Source organism: Copadichromis virginalis, linkage group LG17 (assembly GCF_057382275.1).
Source record: "Copadichromis virginalis isolate Kocher_CV1m ecotype Utaka linkage group LG17, C_Virginalis_male_GT1.1, whole genome shotgun sequence".
Classification (NCBI taxonomy): domain Eukaryota; kingdom Metazoa; phylum Chordata; class Actinopteri; order Cichliformes; family Cichlidae; genus Copadichromis; species Copadichromis virginalis.
In genome coordinates, this window is record NC_140634.1 from 38,467,603 (window position 1) to 38,489,269 (window position 21,667).

General features: G+C 40.7%; 3 protein-coding genes across 3 annotated transcripts; 2 read left to right on the forward strand and 1 right to left on the reverse strand.

Annotated features, from left to right (window-relative positions):
• Window positions 1-3,267: 3,267 nt before the first annotated feature.
• On the reverse strand, window positions 3,268-9,302 carry LOC146689909 (retrovirus-related Pol polyprotein from transposon 412). The gene is made up of 2 exons (XM_085436187.1): window positions 7,521-9,302; window positions 3,268-3,327 (listed from the first exon to the last, which is right to left on the reverse strand). The coding sequence occupies exons 1-2, from the start codon at window positions 9,300-9,302 to the stop codon at window positions 3,268-3,270; spliced, it is 1,842 nt and encodes a 613-aa protein (XP_085292313.1).
• LOC146689910 (cornifelin-like) lies at window positions 3,734-11,772 on the forward strand. The gene is made up of 4 exons (XM_085437413.1): window positions 3,734-3,812; window positions 10,746-10,851; window positions 10,946-11,133; window positions 11,216-11,772. Exons 2-4 carry the CDS (start codon window positions 10,785-10,787, stop codon window positions 11,450-11,452), a joined length of 492 nt encoding a protein of 163 aa, XP_085293539.1. The 5' UTR covers window positions 3,734-3,812; window positions 10,746-10,784; the 3' UTR covers window positions 11,453-11,772.
• A 7,279-nt stretch (window positions 11,773-19,051) lies between these two features.
• Window positions 19,052-21,051, forward strand: LOC146689911 (cornifelin homolog B-like). The gene is made up of 4 exons (XM_085436657.1): window positions 19,052-19,127; window positions 20,035-20,140; window positions 20,232-20,413; window positions 20,496-21,051. Exons 2-4 carry the CDS (start codon window positions 20,074-20,076, stop codon window positions 20,727-20,729), a joined length of 483 nt encoding a protein of 160 aa, XP_085292783.1. The 5' UTR covers window positions 19,052-19,127; window positions 20,035-20,073; the 3' UTR covers window positions 20,730-21,051.
• The last annotated feature ends 616 nt before the right edge of the window (window positions 21,052-21,667 follow it).

The following is a 21,667-nucleotide window of genomic DNA, read 5'->3' on the forward strand; positions in this document are numbered from 1 at the left end:
TAACATGTGGCCTTTCTCAGCTGTGTAGTCAGTTGTTTTTGGTTTTATTCCTGTTCTGATAGCAAAACGAGTTTAAGAATGTTGAACTGAATCAATAAAGAGTTCAGGCCCCATTTTCAGTTTTATCTTACATCCTCTGAGAAGCTTTTGTGCTGTTGCTGTTTGTTTTGTTTTATTTAAATCACTGTTTCAGGTCGAGTCCAACAGCTCTGAAACTGAAAACTAACAAGGAACTAACCTGTTGTCACGTCATCAAATTAGGAATTGAATATCTGCGTCACTTAAATGACAAAGAAACAATGACCAGCAGCAGGTCTATGCTTAGTTAAGTCATCTGACTCTTTTAATAGCTTAAAGATTGAATAAAAGAAATGAGTTTTAAGGTTTAACTATTACCTATCATTTCCTCAGTGGTAAATCAGTTCGACCGCTTGTGAACTTCATCTATGCCAAACACAAAATCCAAAGCATGCAAAGATCCTCTTGAATGAATGAATCTCTGTCAGTTTGAACATGATGTCGTACAAAACAGAAAGCATGGGCTTAATTTGACCTGGAAACTGTGTGCAGATAAAGAGCTTATCAAATCACACTATCAATGCAAACAGCTTCAGAGATCTCACACATGGCTGACTTATCCACTGTAACACAGCAGTGTCACAGGAGGCGTGGCTTCCAAGCTGGAAAAGATTGTTTAACACCAGTTTATTATTTTAGCCATTGTGAAAAACACTGTTAAGTGAATGCTTCACATAAGTAAAACGTGTAAAGCTAAAAGAGCCTGCCTGAGGGTCTGAGGCGGCGCTGTGGCTGGTAGGGCTGCAACAATAGGGTTATACAGCTGGGTGCAAAATCTAAACTCCTTTAAATGAGTTAAATCTCAAACACGTCTTCTGAACAGTAACCCTGAGTGTTACTCAGCTGAGTGCAGGAGGAAGACGAGGTATTCAGAGGAAACCTTCACAACCACAGGGAGACCAACCAAACTCTACTATGAAGGGATCCAGCCAGGGCTTGAACCAAGATCCCTTGTTGCAACTCCTCCAACCAACGGCCGCGGCAGGCAAAACATGAGGACACAGATGTTGCGCAACAATAAACACATGAGATGCACTTCTGTACCATTTGCTCCTTTAATTCCACGTTGTACTGTCCACTATACAAAACCAGTACATGGGATCAAACAGGATACAAATGCACAGACTGCACAAACATGAACACAACTCACAAACATTACACCAATTGCTATGTCAAACTACAACATCGGCCTATGGCATCAATTAGTGCACTAAACCAAGCTCAGGCTGCATACAAAAATGCATCAAAATGACTCAAGCTGTGGTCAACAGAAAGTTTCCCCTCATGTTCAGCCTACCTTTGTGTCATCAACATCATGTGTGGTGAACAGGTGAGTGCAACCACCTTTATCACCTAACACACCCATGAGTCACGCCCCACACCCGTGCACCAATACAGTGTTTGCATTTAAACCAACCCTCTTAATCCAAAAAAGGAACGACTCATATGGGTCCTACATCCCTGATCATCGTAGGGGTTACATTGCGACACCCCTCGTGATCGATGAGAATCCACCAAGTAGAAACCACGTGTTTATTATATTATTTTTATATATTTTAAGCCATAAAAAACCTTCCCCACACCCTTATGAATAATTTCTACACCCTTAGTAAGTGAACCGCGATGTGGCGTGAGGATACGCTACATTTTGTAAATACCTTGGTTTAGCAGCTCTCTTCTGAGCTGTAAGAAATCCACCTTACACTGGGTAGAATTGAACTATATGTAATAAAACTAGTGATTTCATTAAACTTTGTAGTTGCTTGTTGGTCGTCTCCTCTGACAAAGATTTTTAGAAGAAAATGAGTGACTCTTTTTCTCTTCCAATTGCTAAATAAACACACTTAAGGTGCAACCAACTTCATTAAAGGATGATAAAGGCTCTGATCATTTCATTGACAGTTTTGCATGGCCTCATTGGCATACACTGACCTGCAGAGACACTCAATTCAGTTCAATTTTATTTATATTGTGCCAAATCACAACAGTGGTCACATCAAGGTGCTTTATATTATAAGGCAGAGATACTAATACAGAGAAAACAAAGTGATGTTTTTTAAATAGTGGTTTAATCACTCCCAGCTTGAAGGCCCTTTGTACGTACCCCATTAACAGAGATAAATGATGACATTGTGGTGGACCACTAGAGGGCTCCACACACAACTGAATACAAAAGTATTCAGAATACAAAAGTATTAAGTTGTGTGGTGATGAGTAATAAAGTAATAAACCAGGTTTGTTAATCGAGAGCTCTCCTGTGTTCACCTCCACAACTTTTTTATATTGAATCATTTAACCAATGGTAGGACGTCTTTAAGGATCCTTTTAGGAATGGGGTATAACAGACACACTGATGGAGCTGAGGAAACTATGTTGTTCTTTCTTTGTGATTGTTTTATGCTTAAGTCAGTTTTGGTTGGTTTGTCGGTCTGTGAGCAGATACAGTTGCTATGGTGATGGGGTTTGGGGTCACAGCAGGGGGAGAGAAGCTGCAGGGAGGTGTGTAAGACTGCAACTCTTTCCTGGTTGCAACGCTGGACAGTCATGTGATTTCTAAAACAGAGATATTGCACAAATGCAAAAAATCAAGCCAATGGACAGGATTTCTACTTACTCTCTGCTTGTTGGTAGGTAGATGACATTTTTGTCCCAAACCAGCACACTCGTACTGCTGCATTTGTCTTAAAACCATACTTGTGTGCATCTGCAAATGGATATAGTATAAGTTCAAATAAAATAATGAAACTTTGAGAATCTAAATGTAATCCTTCAAATGTACTAGTTTACAGTGTTATCATTTTAGCTCAACAAGGAAGTGATATCTGGAGAAACAAGGAAAAAGAATCCATGCAACAGACACCTACTCATAGTTTGGCACACCTTCTTTCAAACATGCAAACATTGTTTCTATGTAGACAAAGGCTCTGTTCATTTTAAATATCAGATTCACCCAAACACTGCATGAAAGTGAAGCTCTGCCCCACAAACTACTACAGTCTCTAAATGTATTATATTGGGTGTTTGTGGGCATTCTCCACACACAACAAAAAACACTTTGACCGCGGTTAAAAGAGAGAAAGATGGTAAGCACACTGATGTAAACTAAACCCTAACACCTCTACTAGGAACAAGCATAACCACAGGTCAACTTTCCCATCTCTGTTTTTCCAAGAATCCTCAGCAAACTCTTCATAGCCACAGCTCTTGGCTCTCTTCCTCCATCACTTTCACTTTCCTGACTTTGTTGATCTATGACCACAAATAAGCACAAGAGTTACAAATTGCAGTAGTTTTCATGCTGAAACTCTCAATTTAAAAGTGTTTTTAACAAGCTGCTTTTAGTGATGATGACAGGCTTGATCTCGTAGCCTTCATCCTGAACCCACAGTTCTCTCAGTGGTTACAAAGTTTTACTAAAAGGCTACAATCCAGCAGTCAGTTATACGTTTATTCAGTTATTCGTTCAGTCCCTTGCTCTTTTCACTCACATGTATTAGAGCATTGCTCTGCTCTGTTTACATCAAACCACTGGTTTCAGTAGTTCACTCTCAGTCACTTCACCTCTGTGCAGCCAATTTAAAATACTTGTTTGAATATTCAAATACATTCAGTACCAGTCATGCTCACATGTCCAATGGTTTCACTGGGACTGTGTGTCATGACCTCCTTTGATAAAGAAGAACAGAGTGTGACTGAGTGCTGGAGAGGAGAGACATCAGAGTGCAGAATAAGAAGTAAGTGAAGAGTTTGTTGTGTCATCTTTTTTTTTTCTTTAGTGCTTGGTGTTAATGATGCTGCCAGTTCAGTTATTTCATTTATCAGAGATTCTGATATTTCACTTGTTCAGTTTTCTTTATTATGGATGGAGGGTGAATATACAATAGAAACTTAACCCTTTCATGCATGAATAGTGACAGTGTCAATCTGGATTTCTTTTCTTAAGTATTTTTATTCATCTTTAGACATGAAAAAAAAGATTTTTGATCTTCGCTTTTTTAAAACATGTACTTTTCAAAAGAGTTTAACATCTCCACTTAGGTGGACAACTGGTTGACCAGTGTGCGGCAGGGTACGGGGTTACACATCAGTGTCCAATGTAGTGGTTTATGTTGAAGTATACCATCAATAGCTGACCACTGTAGTGACACTGTGCCTGAAAGGGTTAAACAGAAATATAAAAACATCATAAATTAGCCTTGCAATCAATCGGACTATGTTAAAGTAGCTATATATAACATGTCCTGATTCACAAGTGATGTACCCTAAAAAAAAAACCTCAAAACTTGTAACGTGTAACTATTTATTTGCAAGAGTATTCATGGAAAACTCAAAACCTCCACATTTCATGTTTTCATGTGCTCTCTTTTTATATCATTTGCAAGTTGTTTGCATGTTTCCCTCCATCCTATATGTTACTCCATTTCCTGGAAACAGATTCAATTCTGTAATCTTGATAAAGTAATATTGTAATATTGTAATATTGATTATTTTTGGCACTAGACAAATGAAAAATGTATCTAAAATAAGGGTTAATGGAATTGAAATTGAAAGAGTGTACGAAAATAAATTTCTTGGAGTGATAATTGATGATAAGCTGAGTTGGAAGTCTCATATAAACCATGTGAAAACAAAAATGTCAAAAACCATTGCTATTCGCTATAAAACAAAGCATGTCCTGAACAAAAAATCATTATACACACTTTATTGTACTCTGTTGCTTCCATATATGACTTACTGTCTGGAGATATGGGGTAATGCATATAAAACGAACACTCTTCATATTTTCAAGTTACAAAAAAGAGCTATAAGAATTATAAATCAATCAAACTATATAGAACCAACTAACATTTGTTTATTAATCTGAATACCCTGAAATTTTATGATTTAGTTGAATATAAAATGGCACAGATAATGTATAAAGCACAAAATAACTTGCTTTGCCCCAGTACTCAGAAGCTGTTCAAAGTCAGAGAGAGTCAATATGACTTAAGAGGAACAGATTTCTTTAAAAAAAAAAAAACAAGATGAGGACAAATATAAAGCAGAGATGTGTTTCTGTTAGAGGAGTTAACCTGTGGAATAGTTATGACAGTGATTTAAAAAGGTGTAGTTCATTTTCCTTGTTTAAAAATATGTTTAAAAATAGAGTATTAGAAAAATATATAAATCAAGAATGAAAAGAGCAAAAAAAAAAAAAAAAAAAGCCTCTTGATTCTTTTGCTTTGATGTAGTTACTTATCTAAGGTGGAAAGTTTTTTTTGTTTGTTTGTTTGTTTGTTTTATTATTTGCTTCGAGCCCTGTGTACAGGAGCTGCATGCAAAAAGATATTTTGTGAAAAGGGTTGGCGTAATAAGCAAATGCTTCAGCCAGTACCTTTTGATTAGCCTTGTCTCGTGCTTTCTTGCTTTGTGGTAGATCTATGTTCTGTTTTCACTGAGATATTTGAATGCTAATCAATAAAAATCAAAATTAAATTTTTTTTTTTTTTAAAAACAGTATACTTATAATCGTGACCAAACATTTAACAGTACAATGTTAAAAACATCAACAAAGTCAAATGCAAGGAATCCATGTACGTAGATCTGCACTGATACCCAAGCCTGCAATGGAGCATGAAGGAGAGACGCGTAACTAAAGCCAAATGGGACCAGACGTCACCTGGCTTAATGGGGTCCGTGTCCTGGTTCACAAACATGTCAGATTTTGGGATATTCTAGAGATATTCTTATTAATAAATACATTAAATATAAAATAGAATTCAAACATTTTTTAAAAACATCAATGTCGTGTTTTCAATAAAACATCCGTAGTAGTTAGCAAGCTTCTTTATTTTAACGTGGCTCACATCCATGTACGTAAACATAACCTGCCGCTGCTTCTACGACACAGTATATATCACAATTTGGTTAGACAGCCCCCTAGTGGTGAAGCTGAACTACCCACATAACTCCTATCAACACATCCCCTTTTCTTTAGATGTTATCTGCTGAACAACACTATGGAAACATACCTAACATTGCATAGCTTGAATAACATCACAAACACTTGTGACAGTGTAAACTACGGAACACACAATAATGCAGAAAGTTCCTTTTTGATATATGCATATATATCTAGCTATATATGTATACACCAACATATACATATATATATATGCTTAAAGGTTTAGTCTATCAGGTGGCTTGATAGAGCGTGCTGATCTTCTGACAATGGGTGACTGGTCTCTTTGCTCCACACTGTCCTTCACGGGTGTTGTTGGTTCAGGTGGTGTGTTGTTGTCATCACACTGTCCTTCCGATGGTCCCATTGTCTTTTGAGTGTACAGTAAACTCCTCCGATTTCTCCTTAATATCAGTCCATCTTCAGTTTTCACATTGTACGATCTTGGGTTTACCTCCTCCAGTACAGTTGCTCTCTTTTCCCAGATGTTTGCATCTTCCACTCTGACTGCTTCATTGGGTGCGAGTGGTTTTAGACTTTTTGAGGACTTGTCAAAGTTGACCTTTTGTCTCTTCTGCAACTGTTTCATTTTGTCTCTCACTTGTTTATGTTTCCTGGTTGTTGTGTAAGGAAGAGTGGTCCGTAGTTTTCTTCCCATTAATATTTCTGCTGGTGACTTGCCATGCTCCAGTGGTGATGCTCTGTAGCTCAGTAGTGCCAAATAAGGATCTGCCTTACCATCTTGTGCTTTCTTTAGTAACTGTTTCACAATGTGCACACCTTTCTCTGCTTTCCCATTGGACTGTGGATGCAGGGGGCTTGAGGTCACATGTTTAAAGTCATATTCCTGAGCAAATAGTTGGAATTCTCTACAACTATAGCAAGGTCCATTGTCACTATGAACAATCTGTGGTATCCCATGTCTAGCAAATATTGATTTCATGTGCGTTATGACACAAGTAGCTGACATGTTGGACAATAATGCCATCTCTGGATAGTTTGACAAGTAATCAATAACCAGCAGGTAGTTTTTTCCTCCTAGGTGGAAAATGTCTGTTCCGACTTTCTGCCATGGTTCCTCCGGTATGTCTGTTATGGTCAGAGGCTCTTTTGGTTGTTTTGCCTGGTGTTTGATACACGTATCACAAGTGGAAACCATTTGCTCAATGTCTGCATTTATACCTGGCCAATAGACTGCTGTTCTGGCTCTCCATTTGCATTTCTCTATGCCTAGATGTCCCTCATGCAGTCTTTTCAGGATGTCTCCTCTCAGTGAGTGTGGAATTACTACTCTGTTTTGTCTTAGCAGAAGTCCATTCACAACACTTAGTTCTGCTCTTATGTTGTAGTATGTTTTGCATTCACCTCTTGGCCATTTCCCATTCAACAGTGTTATAACTCTTTGCAGACTAGAGTCCTTTTGTGTTTCAGCCTTGATCTGATGTGATTTTCTGTCTGACACAGGAAGTGACTCTGCTACCAGGTTTACATGTATATTTACATCCATCTCTGTGGAGCTTTGCTCTTTGTTTGGGGTTGTGGCCCTAGAGAGTGCATCTGCTAACACAATGTGTTTACCTGGTGTGTAGATCAAGTTGAAATCATAGCGCTGTAGTTTCATCATCAATCTTTGAATGCGTGGAGACATTTCACTTAAGTTTTTCTTGATTATGGCTATCAATGGCTTGTGGTCAGTCTCTGCCACAAATGTTGGCAAACCATAGACATAGGTGTGGAACTTTTCAAATCCAAAAACAAGCCCCAATGTCTCTTTTTCTATTTGGGCGTAGCGAGATTCTGTCTCTGTCATTGCTCTTGAGGCATATGCCACTGGCCTCCAGTGGTCTCCATAAGCCTGCAACAACACTGCGCCGATCCCGGCCTTCGATGCATCTGTTGACACTTTTGTTTTTCTTTTTGGATCAAAATACGCCAAAACTGGCTCTGTTGTAAGTGTCTTTTTCAGTTGTTGCCACTCGTTTTCCAGTTCTTCATTCCATCTGAACTCGCAGCTATTGTGTAGAAGCTGTCTCAGGTGCACTGTTTTGGCCGCCAGGCTTGGGATGAATTTTCCAATAAAGTTAACCATTCCCAGGATTCTCAACACACCTTTTTTATCTTCAGGACGTGGCATTTCCAGTATAGCTCGTAGCTTTTCCTTGTCCGGCTCGATGCCTTCGGCTGTCAGCTTGTCACCGAGAAAGGTAATGTCACCCACGCCAAACTGACATTTTACTCTGTTCAGTTTAAGTCCATAACGTTTCACCCTTTCCAAAACCTTTACTAGTCTCTCATTGTGCTGCTGTAGTGTGGATCCCCACAAAATGATGTCGTCCATATAAACTCTGACTCCCTCGATTCCTTCGATCATATGCTCCATGGTCCTGTGGAATATCTCAGGAGCTGAAGAAATTCCAAAAGGCATTCTCAAGAAGCAGTAACGCCCAAATGGCGTGTTGAACGTGCAGTATTTTGTACTGTCCTCATGAAGTTTGAGTTGCCAAAATCCTTGGGACGCATCTAGTTTGCTAAAAAATTTTGCACCAGCCATTTCACTTGTTATTTCTTCTCTTGTAGGTATCTGGTAATGCTCTCTTTGTATGTTAGCATTTAAGTCTTTCGGATCCATGCAGACTCTAAGAGCGCCGGTTGGTTTTTTAATGCACACCATGGAGTTAACCCATTCAGTAGGTTCTTCAACTTTTCTTATGACTTCCAGTGCCTCCATCCGCTCTAGTTCCTCTTTAAGCTTGTCTTTAAGAGCAGCTGGAACACGTCGAGGTGCATGAACCACAGGCTGAGCTCCTTCTTTCAGCTTTATCTTGTAGGTGAAGGGTAAGACTCCAAACCCCTTGAATATGTCTGGGTACAGATCCACGATTTCTTTCACATTTTTGGGCTCAGAGCTGTTTATACTGTATACCCGTCTGACTAGGCCGAGTCTCTCACATGCTTTATCTCCCAACAGAGATTCATGTCCCTCTGGCACAATGATAAACATCAGACTGTGATATTTTTCTTTTACTTGTACCCGGAGCCTGCATTTACCTTTGGTTTTGATTGGTTCTCCATTATATGCTTGGAGTAAACTGTTATTTTGGAATATGTGTGGTTTCGTTTTCATCGTTTTCACATCCAGCTCATTCACCAGATTAGCCTTGGCTCCTGTGTCCAGTTTGAAAGTTACCAGGGCTCCGTTCACTGGTAACATCTCTGTCCATTTGTCCTGCTTCACTGTACTGACTGCAGGTTGGTCCATGGGTGTATCGTGCTGCATTACCATTCCCACAAAAAACGTGTCACTGAGAGCAGTTTCTTCTACTGTGTGTACTCTTTCTTTTTGTTTATTCTTTGAAAAACATTGCTTGGCAAAATGGTTTTGTCCATTGCATTTTTTGCATATTTTACCATAAGCTGGGCATTGTTTCCTTCCATGTTTTGTGCCACATCTTTTGCACAAGAAAGTGTCTTTTGATTCTTTCTGTTCTTTTTTGTACGTGCGCCCTGCCTGCCGTGTATTAACTGCAGCTACAGCTGTGCTTTCCGTGTCTGTTTCCCTCGGCGACCTGCTGAAGGTTTTTGCATGTTGTATGGCGAGCTCGCTGGCATGACATACTTTCACAGCACTTGCTAAAGTCAGATCCGCCTCTCTCTGAAGCCTCTCTCTTATCTTTATATCTTTTATTCCAAATACGATCTGATCTCTTATCATAGATTCTTGCAGCTGTCCAAAATTGCATGTTCTTGCCTTTAACTTGAGGTCAGTCAGAAACGTATCAAAACTCTCTGAAGGTTGTTGTATACGTGACCGAAAGACGTACCTCTCAAATGTTTCATTCTTTTTGGGCGAACAGTGTTCATCAAACTTTCTCACTACTTCGTCAAACTTTTCTTTGTCTTCTGCAGTTGCGAACACAAACGTGTTATATACTTCCACCGCTTGTGGACCTGCTACGGTAAGAAGCAGTGCAATCTTCCGTGTATCAGGCTTACTATCTAGGCCGACAGCTTGCAGGTATAGCATAAACCGCTGTTTAAAAGTTCGCCACTCACAGTCCACATTTCCGTTCCAGTTGACGGCATCTGGTGGCTTAACACTGTCCATGATGACCTGCTTTACTGGTTCACTCCTGGTACCATGTCGTGTTTTCAATAAAACATCCGTAGTAGTTAGCAAGCTTCTTTATTTTAACGTGGCTCACATCCATGTACGTAAACATAACCTGCCGCTGCTTCTACGACACAGTATATATCACAATTTGGTTAGACAGCCCCCTAGTGGTGAAGCTGAACTACCCACATAACTCCTATCAACACAATCAATACAAGATAAACATGAGTAAAAGAATTTTAAATGAATGATAAATATCTCAAACTGGGTCAAACACCAAGCAGAAGACGTGGATCTTTAGACTGGGTTTAAGAATTGGCAGTGAAGAGACCTCTCTAATGTGAAATGGGAACAAATTTCAAAACTTGGGACCCGCTACGGCAAAAGTCCGTCTGAGCCTCCGCTGTGTCCTCGACACATCCAGGAGCAGTCGGTTAGTTGATGTGAGCGGAAAAGCAAGTGCAGCTCAGAGAGGGAAGGTCGGGGAAGACCATTTAAGCACTTTACTGTTTCTTTGGCTTTCTGTCTCAGCTGAAAGAAGACAAAGGTGTATAAAGCTGACTTTAATTGCAATTGTTGTATTTGGGCTTTCTCTACTTCATTCTGCTTTTACAGAGTAATTATTTAGTGTCTGTGGCTGAACTTCAACACACAATGGCAGAAAAACCCTTGATAGACTGGGACAGTGGTCTCTTGGATTGCTTTGAGGATGCGAGTACTTGTAAGATGAACTCTAAGATCTTTTTCTTGTCATTTCTGGGGTCTTAGGCACTTCAGACATGTTAACACTTTGGTGATGTATTTCTGTTTTTCAGGCTGCTATGGTTTCTGGTGTGGCCCCTGCCTCGCCTGCACCGTTGCTGGAAGGTTTGGAGAGAACAACTGTCTCCCTTTGTGTGATATATGCTGTTGTGTTGTGTCGAGAGTCTTTGGCCTTCCAATTTTTCCACCTCCTGCAGTCTTGTCTTTAAGGGCTGCCATGCGAAACAGATATGGCATCAAGGTATGAAGCAGTGACAGTGAGACAATGTCATGAAGCAGAAAAGGAGAAATAAATAAATAATGGTTTTACCGTCTCTCTGCAGGGCTCTCTCTGTAAGGATATTGCAATTTCCTGTTGCTGCTGCACATGCTCCTGGTGTCAGATGCATCGTGAGTTAAAGCATCGTAAGCAAGCCCCCACTGTGGTCAACATACAGAATAACAACATTGTGAACATGCAGCCTGTTCCAGTCATGCAGGCACCCATGATGATGATGCCTTCACAACCAGTGCCAGCTGCTTATATGGCTCAACCAGCAGTCACTGTGGTCTCACAGTGACGAAATCAGAGTTTGTGTTGATGTTTCTATCAGTGATACGAGACAATGAAGTCATTTTGAATTGAGAGTATCGTTAAATATTTCTATCAGCTTCCTAATAATCATAAAAATTACATTTAGTTTAAATGCATGAGTCGCCTTTTTAGATTAGTCACTGCATAGCTTCAGTAATAATACAGAGGATTGAATTTTAGTCTATTAATTTTTCTGCTAATGAGAAAAACATAGTTGCATGTAGAGAGCTAAACGTGGTGTTAGATCTGCTCTGAAGTTAAAACTGATGTAAAGTGTTTTTTCATCAATAAAAATATGAAATCCAAGACATTTATGATCATTTTGCAATCCTACTTTAGATTCACCAAACTCTGCTTCAGATCAGTTTACAGTTTACTGAGATTGATGAAGACCTGATGTGCTCTTCACAGCTTTCATGACACCATAAAGATCAAACAGGAGTCCTGCAGTGGCTTTTTTCGTTTTTTATTTCACTCCTCATTAATTTGTCTTTCTTAAAATGTGTCATTGTGTGTGCTGTGTGGCAGGAGGAAGGACCCAAATGCAGGACTATCAGACGGAAAAATTAAACTCAAAGCACGAAGCTCTAACTGGAAAACCGGTAACAGAGAACTAAGATGTTACCACAAGCACAGAGGCGAAAACACAACACGGTGAGGGTACGATACAACAACTAACAGAGAGAAACACTTAAATACTCAAGCAGGACAGCGAGAGAATGGGGAACAGGTGGTGACACAGCCGGGACAAATAATGAGATGACAAGGAAGCAAAATCAGACACACTGCACACAGGACATGGACTATCAAAATAAAACAGGAAGCACATGACAGGCACAGAAACAGAACATGGAGCACAGAGACAACAGTAACTAACAGTGACAGGAGGTGAACAACACAGAGACTCAAACACAGGCTGAGGTGACGCAACTCATATGGCTCCTAAATACCGGCCCCTAATTATTTGAGATCAATAATTACGTCATACTTACCATGTAGGAGACATTGATAGACATAATCAATGCTTTATCAAACATTTAAGGATAAAATTTTATTCAAAAATAAACACATCCACATTAATTCAAGTAGCCATTTGATAAAGTATATATAATCCTCATGACTCTTCTGCTTCTTCTAAAAGAGACACTTTAATGATCGGCCCGTCCAAACAACCAGTCTTTGTTTTAATACGAAGCTGACATACAGTCCTTTACCATCAGAAATTGCTTCCACAACGCTTCCAGGCACCCAAGAGTTACGAGGCGCAGAATCATCGACAACGATAACCACATCCCCCGAAATGACCATCCATCCATCCATCTTCTTCCACTTTATCCAGGGCCGGGTTGCGGGGGCAGCAGCCTAAGCAGAGAAGCCCAGACCTCCCTCTCTCCAGCCACCTCCTCTAGCTTTTCCGGGGGAACACCAAGGCCAGCCGAGAGAAATAATCTCTCCAGCGTGTCCTGGGTCTGCCCCGGGGCCTCCTCTCGGTGGGACATGCCCGGTACGCCTCACCCAGGAGGCGCCCCGGAGGCATCCTTGTCAGATACCCGAACCACCTCATCTGACTCCTTTCGATGTGGAGGAGCAGCGCTTCTACTCTGAGCCCCTCCCGGATGCCTGAACCTCTCACCCTGAGAAGTTCAGGAATGACGTTCCGTCCAATTCTCTGCCTTTTCTGACGCGCTTGAACCTGGGGCAGGGACTCTTTAACCCAGCGCTTCCAGAACAGGTCAGACATGTACTGTACTTGTCTCCATCGACGTTGTCCATATAAATCCTCCTAAAACACTCCTGGTGGCATCAATGGCTTGGTCTTAAGCAGCAACAGATGGTTAGGAGTCAAATCAGCAGGATTACATGATGTATTAACATATCTCCACTGAGAAGGTTCGGACACTAAGTATCTCTGTCACCCGGTTTGCTACAAATACTTTAAACCTTGAAATTTCATTTCTAATATATTGCAAAAAGTAACTGACTGTGCCATAACCCTCCTCGCTTGCATCTGCAAAGTGATGTAACTGAGCAGAAGCAACATCTCCAAAGTTAGGTTTAAAAAAAAAGGTCAACATTAAAATCTGCAAGAAGGCAAAGATCATTCAGCCAAACTGTCCATTCTTGTCCAACAGTAACTGGCAACACATCATCCCAGCCACAACGATTTCTGCACAGTTTCTGAAGGATCAACTCAGCAGGCAACACAACAGGTGCCAAAAACCCCAAAGGGTCATAGATCGAGCTCACAAGGGACAATATCCCTCTCCTTGTGAGAGGTTTGTTTTTAAGTGTTCCTGCTGAGGTATGCCAGCGAGTACTGCTCTTCTGTTGCTAATCCATTTGGTGAGCTTAAAGCCTCCTTTAGCACAAAGAGCAACAAGTTCTTGATGGAGCAACACTCCCTCTGCTTCAGACCCAACAGAGGTAAGGCAATCATCCACATAAAAATTATGTAGAACATTATTGACAACTTCAAGTCTGAACTGATCTCTGTTATCCTCTGCACATTTCCTCAAGGCAAAACTCGCACAACTTTGAGGTGAGGTGGCTCCTCAGGTGTACTTTCATTCTGTATTTCACCAGATCCTGACTATGATCTCCGTCTGGCCTCCACAGAAACCTTAACAGATCTGCGTCTTCTCTTTGTACTCTGACCTGATAAAACATAGATTCAATATCTGCCATTAGCACAACAGGCTCTTTACGGAACGCACTTATTACCCCAACTAGCAATCTAGTAAGAACTGGGCCTTACAGAAGCTGTCCATTCAGATACACTCCATGAAATGAAGCACCATAATCAAAGACAACCCGCAACTACTTCTTCTGTGGGTGATGCACCTCATGATGTGGAATATACCACAACCCTCCATCACCGCGATCCAATTCTTCAGTAGGCACCTTCTCTGCATACCCTTTGGAAATAATACCAGTCATAACAGTGGTGTAACTGACATGAAATAAGCCATCCGTGATAAACTTCAGTTTAAGGCTCATAGCTCGCTGTTCTACAGCCTTCTTATTATTTGGCATTTTTACCTGATTGCACCTGAAAGGTAAACCAATGGTATAATGACCATCAACCAACTTAACAGTGTCGATCACTGACTTCATAAACTGCTGATCTCTAGACAAAGCAAACTGCTCATTCTGAATGCATTCTGGAAAATCAGCCTTCATTTGACGTTCCCACAGCTCATCCAAATGTGGCCATCGGGCAATATTGCATTGATGAACATTCATGCTTTTCTGTGTAAATAATTCAAGCAAGTCACAGTAGTGATCTAAATCCAAGCCCACTACTTCCATATCTGAAACAAGATAACTACTGACCATCTTCTCCTGACCCATTGTACGTAAAAGAATGCCAGTTTTCCTTCCTGAAAGTTTCAGCCAATTCATGAACCCTTCAGTACAAAATGAAGCTGAACTCCCAGGATCTAGAAAAGCGTAGGTTATCAGTGACTGATTATCCTTTCTTGGACTTCACTGTAACTGGTATTATGGACAGAGCACTATTTTGCCCACCGGCCGCAGTCACTTGCAATCTTCACTTGCCTTTTGACAAACTCAACAACATCACTAAAAACCACTTTAGAGTGAACCCTCTTCAACAGATCAGACGCAACATTTCCTGATTATCCCTGATTTTATAAAGCAAGCTTTTCATAACTGCTTGCATGTTAGCAGAGACATTAAACTCATGCAAGGACTCAACATCTCCCATTGCATTACAACATTGCCTTAATAAAAACCCATATTCCGGCAAAGCCTTCACATCCTCAGATTTTAAAGGAGGTCATTTACTGACCCTTTCAATGTAGGCAGCAGCAATTTTCATCGAATTGCCAAAGTTTTCCAGGAGCAAAGATTTAGCTTTAGCATATCCATACTCAGCAGGCATATACTGACAGCTTCTCACCATTTCTCTTGGATGGCCTCTGGTGTATTGCTTGAGAAAATATAAACAATACTTAGCACTGTGAGCTTGACTCTCCACCATGTCTTCAAAAGCTCTCATAAAGGTTTGGTATTGCAACGAATCACCATCAAAAAACTGAATGTCACGCCTTGGTAGCAAAAACAGAGAATGTTGCTCAGCCAATAAAGCTGCGTTTCGTCTTGTGACCTTCATCAGGGTCACCCAGGATGACCCTGATGAAGGCCACAAGCCGAAACACGTTGGTCAGGCAATAAATCTTGGACACACAATTAACAGGAGCAATATCCCCCACTAATCTGCCTATTAAAACTAACTCACTCAGCCTAGTCTTCTGTGCATACTAGCAGTGGATATTTATGTACCATACTGTCAGCTGTGAGGAAGGCAAACTGTCTTAAACAAACTGCGGCGGTACTCCCGAGCCAATGGCTTCAGCCGCCTGATGCACAATAACTAGAAAGCAAATCAGTACAATGCCTAATGCAGCTGTACCGCTGAAACCTAACAAGGGAATAAAACTGAAGGAAATCTGTTGTGTGAAGCCACAGGCTTACTCTAAAGGCTGCGTGGACAACAGCAACAGCAAACCATAAAACTCCCACCAATAAAACTCATCTATATATAAAAAATCCAATAAAACCTAAAAGGTCTTCTGTTGACAAGATGTTGCAACTCCTCCAACCAACAGCCGCGGCAGGCGAAACATGAGGACACAGATGACATGCAACAATAAACACATGAGATGCACTTCTGTACTATTTGCTCCTTTAATTCCACATTGTACAGGGGGGGGGGGGGGGGGGGGGGGGGGGGGCATTTATATGAATACACCGTAATAACATGGGAATGGTTGGTGACATTAAAGTCCTGTTGTGGCACATTAGTATATATGAGGGGGCAAACTCCTCAAGATGGGTGGTGACCATGGTGGCCATTTAGAAGTCGGCCATCTTGGATACAACTTTTGTTTATTCAATAGGAAGAGGGCCATGTGACACATCAAACTTACTGGTAATGTCACAAGAAAAACAATGGTGTGCTTGGTTTCAACGTAACTTTATTCTTTCATGAGTTATTTACAAGTTTCTGACCACTTATAAAACGTGTTCAATGTGCTGCCCATTGTGTTGGATTGTCAATGCAACCCTCTTCTCCCACTCTTCACACACTGATAGCAACACCGCAGGAGAAATGCCAGCACAGGCATCCAGTATCCGTAGTTTCAGGTGCTGCACATCTCGTATCTTCACACCATAGACAATTGCCGTCAGATGACCCCAAAGATAAAAGTCTAAGGGGGTCAGATCGGGAGACCTTGGGGGCCATTCAACTGGCCCACGACGACCAATCCACTTTCCAGGAAACTGTTCATCTAGGAATGCTCGGACCTGGCACCCATAATGTGGTGGTCCACCATCTTGCTGGAAAAACTCAGGGAACGTGCCAGCTTCAGTGCATAAAGAGGGAAACACATCATCATGTAGCAATTTCAAATATCCAGTGGCCTTGAGGTTTCCATTGATGAAGAATGGACCCACTATCGTTGTACCCCATATACCACACCAAACCATCACTTTTGTTGGTCCAACAGTCTTGGAGGGATCCATCCAATGTGGGTTAGTGTCAGACCAATAGCGGTGGTTTTGTTTGTTAACTTCACCATTCACATAAAAGTTTGCTTCATCACTGAACAAAATCTTCTGCGTGAACTGAGGGTCCTGTTCCAATTTTTGTTTTGCCCATTCTGCAAATTCTGTGCACCGATCTGGGTCATCCTCGTTGAGATGCTGCAGTAGCTGGAGTTTGTAAGGCTGCCATTTGTGAGTAGCTAATATCCGCCGAAGGGATGTTCGACTAATGCCACTCTCCAGTGACATGCGGCGAGTGCTACGCTGTGGGCTCTTGCTGAATGAAGCTAGGACAGCCACTGATGTTTCTTCATTAGTGACAGTTTTCTTGCGTCCACATTTTGGCAAATCCAACACTGAACCAGTTTCACGAAACTTAGCAAGCAGTTTGCTAACTGTAGCATGGGAGACGGGTGGTCTCGTAGGGTGTCTTGCATTGAAATCTGCTGCAATGAAACGGTTACTGCGTTCACCAGATATCAACATAATTTTGATCCTCTCCTCACATGTTAACCTCTTCGACATGTCAATGGCAGTGAACAAAGAGAAACTTGTAAATAACTCATGAAAGAATAAAGTTACGTTGAAACCAAGCACACCATTGTTTTTCTTGTGACATTACCAATAAGTTTGATGTGTCACATGGCCCTCTTCCTAATGAAAAAACAAAAGTTGTATCCAAGATGGCCGACTTCTGAATGGCCACCATGGTCACCACCCATCTTGAGGAGTTTGCCCCCTCACATATACTAATGTGCCACAAACAGGACTTTAATATCACCAACCATTCCCATGTTATTACGGTGTATTCATATAAATGGCCCACCCTGTACTCTCCACTATATAAAATCAGTACGAGGTGTGTAAGACTGCAACTCTTTCCTGGTTGCAATGCTGGATAGTCATGTGATTTCTAAAACAGAGATATTGAGCAAATGCAAAAAATCAAGCCTATGGACAGGATTTCTACTTACCCTCTGCTTGTTGGTAGGTAGATGACATTTTTGTCCCAAACCAGCACACTCATACTGCTGCATTTGTCTTAAAACCATACTTGTGTGCATATCTCAGAATGGATATAGTATAACTTCAAATAAAATAATGAAGCTTTGGGAATCTAAATGTAATCCTTCAAATGTACTAGTTTACAGTGTTATCATTTTAGTTGAACAAGGAAGTGATATCTGGAGAAACAAGGAAAAAGAATCCATGCAACAGACACCTACTCATAGTTTGGCACACCTTCTTTCAAACATGCAAACATTGTTGCTATGTAGACAAAGGCTCTGTTCATTTTAAATATCAGATTCACCCAAACACTGCATGAAAGTGAAGCTCTGCCCCACAAACTACTACAGTCTCTAAATGTATTATATTTGGGTGTTTGTGGGCATTCTCCACACACAACAAAAGACACTTTATTGACCGCGGTTAAAAGAGAGAAAGATGGTAAGCACACTGATGTAAACTAAACCCTAACACCTCTACTAGGAACAAGCATAACCACAGGTCAACTTTCCCATCTCTGTTTTTCCAAGAAAACTCAGCAAACTCTTCATAGCCACAGCTCTTGGCTCTCTTCCTCCATCACTTTCACTTTCCTGACTTTGTTGATCTATGACCACAAATAAGCACAAGAGTTACAAATTGCAGTAGTTTTCATGCTGAAACTCTCAATTTAAAAGTGTTTTTAACAAGCTGCTTTTAGTGATGATGACAGGCTTGACCTCGTAGCCTTCATCCTGAACCCAGAGTTCTCTCAGTGGTTACAAAGTTTTACTAAAAGGCTACAATCCAGCAGTCAGTTATACGTTTATTCAGTTATTCGTTCAGTCTTTATTTATATGTATTAGAGCATTGCTCTGCTCTGTTTACATCAAACCACTGGTTTCAGTAGTTCACTCTCAGTCACTTAACTTCTGTGCAGCCAATTTAAAATACTTGTTTGAATATTAAAATACATTCAGTACCAGTCATGCTCACATGTCCAATGCTTTCACTGGGACTGTGTGTCATGACCTCCTTTGATAAAGAAGAACAGAGTGTGACTGAGTGCTGGAGAGGAGAGACATCAGAGTGCAGAATAAGAAGTAAGTGAAGAGTTTGTTGTGTCATCTCTTTTTTTTCTTTAGTGCTTGATGTTAATGATGCTGCCAGTTCAGTTATTTCATTTATCAGAGATTCTGATATTTCACTTGTTCAGTTTTCTTTATTATGGATGGAGGGTGAATATACAATAGAAACTTAACCCTTTCATGCATGAATAGTGACAGTGTCAATCTGGATTTCTTTTTCTTAAGTATTTTTATTCATCTTTAGACATGAAAAAATAGATTTTTGATCTTCGCTTTTTTAAAACATGTACTTTTCAGAAGAGTTTAACATCTCCACTTAGGTGGACAACTGGTTGACCAGTGGGCGGCAGGGTACGGGGTTACACATCAGTGTCCAATGTAGTGGTTTATGTTGAAGTATACCATCAATAGCTGACCACTGTTGTGACACTGTGCCTGAAAGGGTTAAACAGAAATATAAAAACGTCAGAAATTAGCCTTGCAATCAATCGGACTATATCAAAGTAGCTATATATAACATGTCCCGATTCACAAGTAATGTACCCTAAACAACAACATGTGTAACATGTTCCTATTTTTTTACAACAGTATTCATGGAAAACTAGCAACTTCTTTGTCCACATTTCATGTTTTCATGTGCTCTCTTTTTATATCATTTGCAAGTTGTTTGCATGTTTCCCTCCATCCTATATGTTACTCCATTTCCTGGAAACAGATTCAATTCTGTAATCTTGATAAAACAGTATACTTATAATCGTGACCAAACATTTAACAGTACAATGTTAAAAACATCAACAAAGTCAAATGCAAGGAATCTTTCTTTAGCTTTCCGTCTCAGCTAAAAGAAGACAAAGATGTATAAAGCTGACTTTCATTGCAATTGTTTTATTTGGGTTTTCTCTACTTCATTCTACTTTTACAGAGTAATTATTTAGTGTCTGTGGCTGAACTTCAACACACAATGGCAGAAAAACCCTTGACAGACTGGGACAGTGGTCTCTTGGATTGCTTTGAGGATGCGAGTACTTGTAAGAAGTTTAAGATCTTTTTCTTGTCATTTCTGGGGTCTTAGGCACTTCAGACATGTTAACACTTTGGTGATGTATTTCTGTTTTTCAGGCTGCTATGGTTTTTGGTGCGGCCCCTGCCTCACCCAAACTGTCGCAGGAAGGTTTGGAGAGAACAATCTTCTCCCTTTATTTGATTTAATGTTTGCTCCTTCATTCTATGGGATCCCTACTTGTCCACCTCCTGCAGTTTTATCTGTAAGGGTTGCCATGCGAAACAGATATGGCATCAAGGTATGAAGCAGTGACAGTGAGACAATATCATGAAGCAGAAAAGGAGAAAGAAAGAAATAATGGTTTTACCGTCTCTCTGCAGGGCTCTCTCCTTAACGATATTGTAATTTCCAGTTGCTGCGCCACGTGCTCCTGGTGTCAGATGCATCGTGAGTTAAAGCATCGTAAGCAAGCCCCCACTGTCATCAACATACAGAATAACAACATTGTGAACATGCAGCCTTTTCCAGTCATGCAGGCACCCATGATGATGCCTGTACAACCAATGCCAGCTGCTTATATGGCTCAACCAGCAGTCACTGTGATCACACAGTGACGAAATCCGAGTTTGTGTTGATGTTTCTATCAGTGATACGAGACAATGAAGTCATTTTGAATTGAGAGTATCGTTAAATATTTCTATCAGCTTCCTAATAATCATAAAAATTACATTTAGTTTAAATGCATGAGTCGCCTTTTTAGATTAGTCACTGCATAGCTTCAGTAATAATACAGAGGATTGAATTTTAGTCTATTAATTTTTCTGCTAATGAGAAAAACATAGCTGCATGTAGAGAGCTAAACGTGGTGTTAGATCTGCTCTGATGCTAAAACTGATGTAAAGTGTTTTTTCATCAATAAAAATATGAAATCCAAGACATTTATGAATGAATGAATGAATGAATTAAGTTGTTAATCTCATTGTTAAGTTTGCCGATGACACTACAGTGCTCGGACTTATATCCAACAATGATGAGACAAACTATAGGACAGAGGTGCAACAACTAGAGTCATGGTGCCACGACAATAACTTGGTCTTAAACACCAAAAAGACCAAGGAGATCATTGTAGATTTCCGGAAGAGGGGTCATAACAACCATCTGCCTCTCTTCATTGGCAGTGAGGCGGTGGAGAGGGTGAGCAGTTTTAAATTCTTGGGGGTAACTGTGACTGAGGACCTGTCTTGGGGCAACCATATCACCTCAGTTGTACGGAAGGCCCAACAGCGCCTCTACTACCTGAGGAGACTGCGGAGCGCACACATTCCCAGATCTCTGATGTTGAACTTCTACAACTGTGCCATCAGCAGCGTTCTGACGTATGGATTTCTAGTGTGGTTCCCCAGCTGCACCAAGGCCGATCAGCAAGCACTCCAGCGGGTGGTGAAAGAAGCTGGCAGAATTATTGGAACAAGTCTGCCAGAGATCAGTAATATCTTCCCCACTCGCTGTCTGAGGAGGGTGCACAGTATCCTGCGGGACCAACATCACCCTG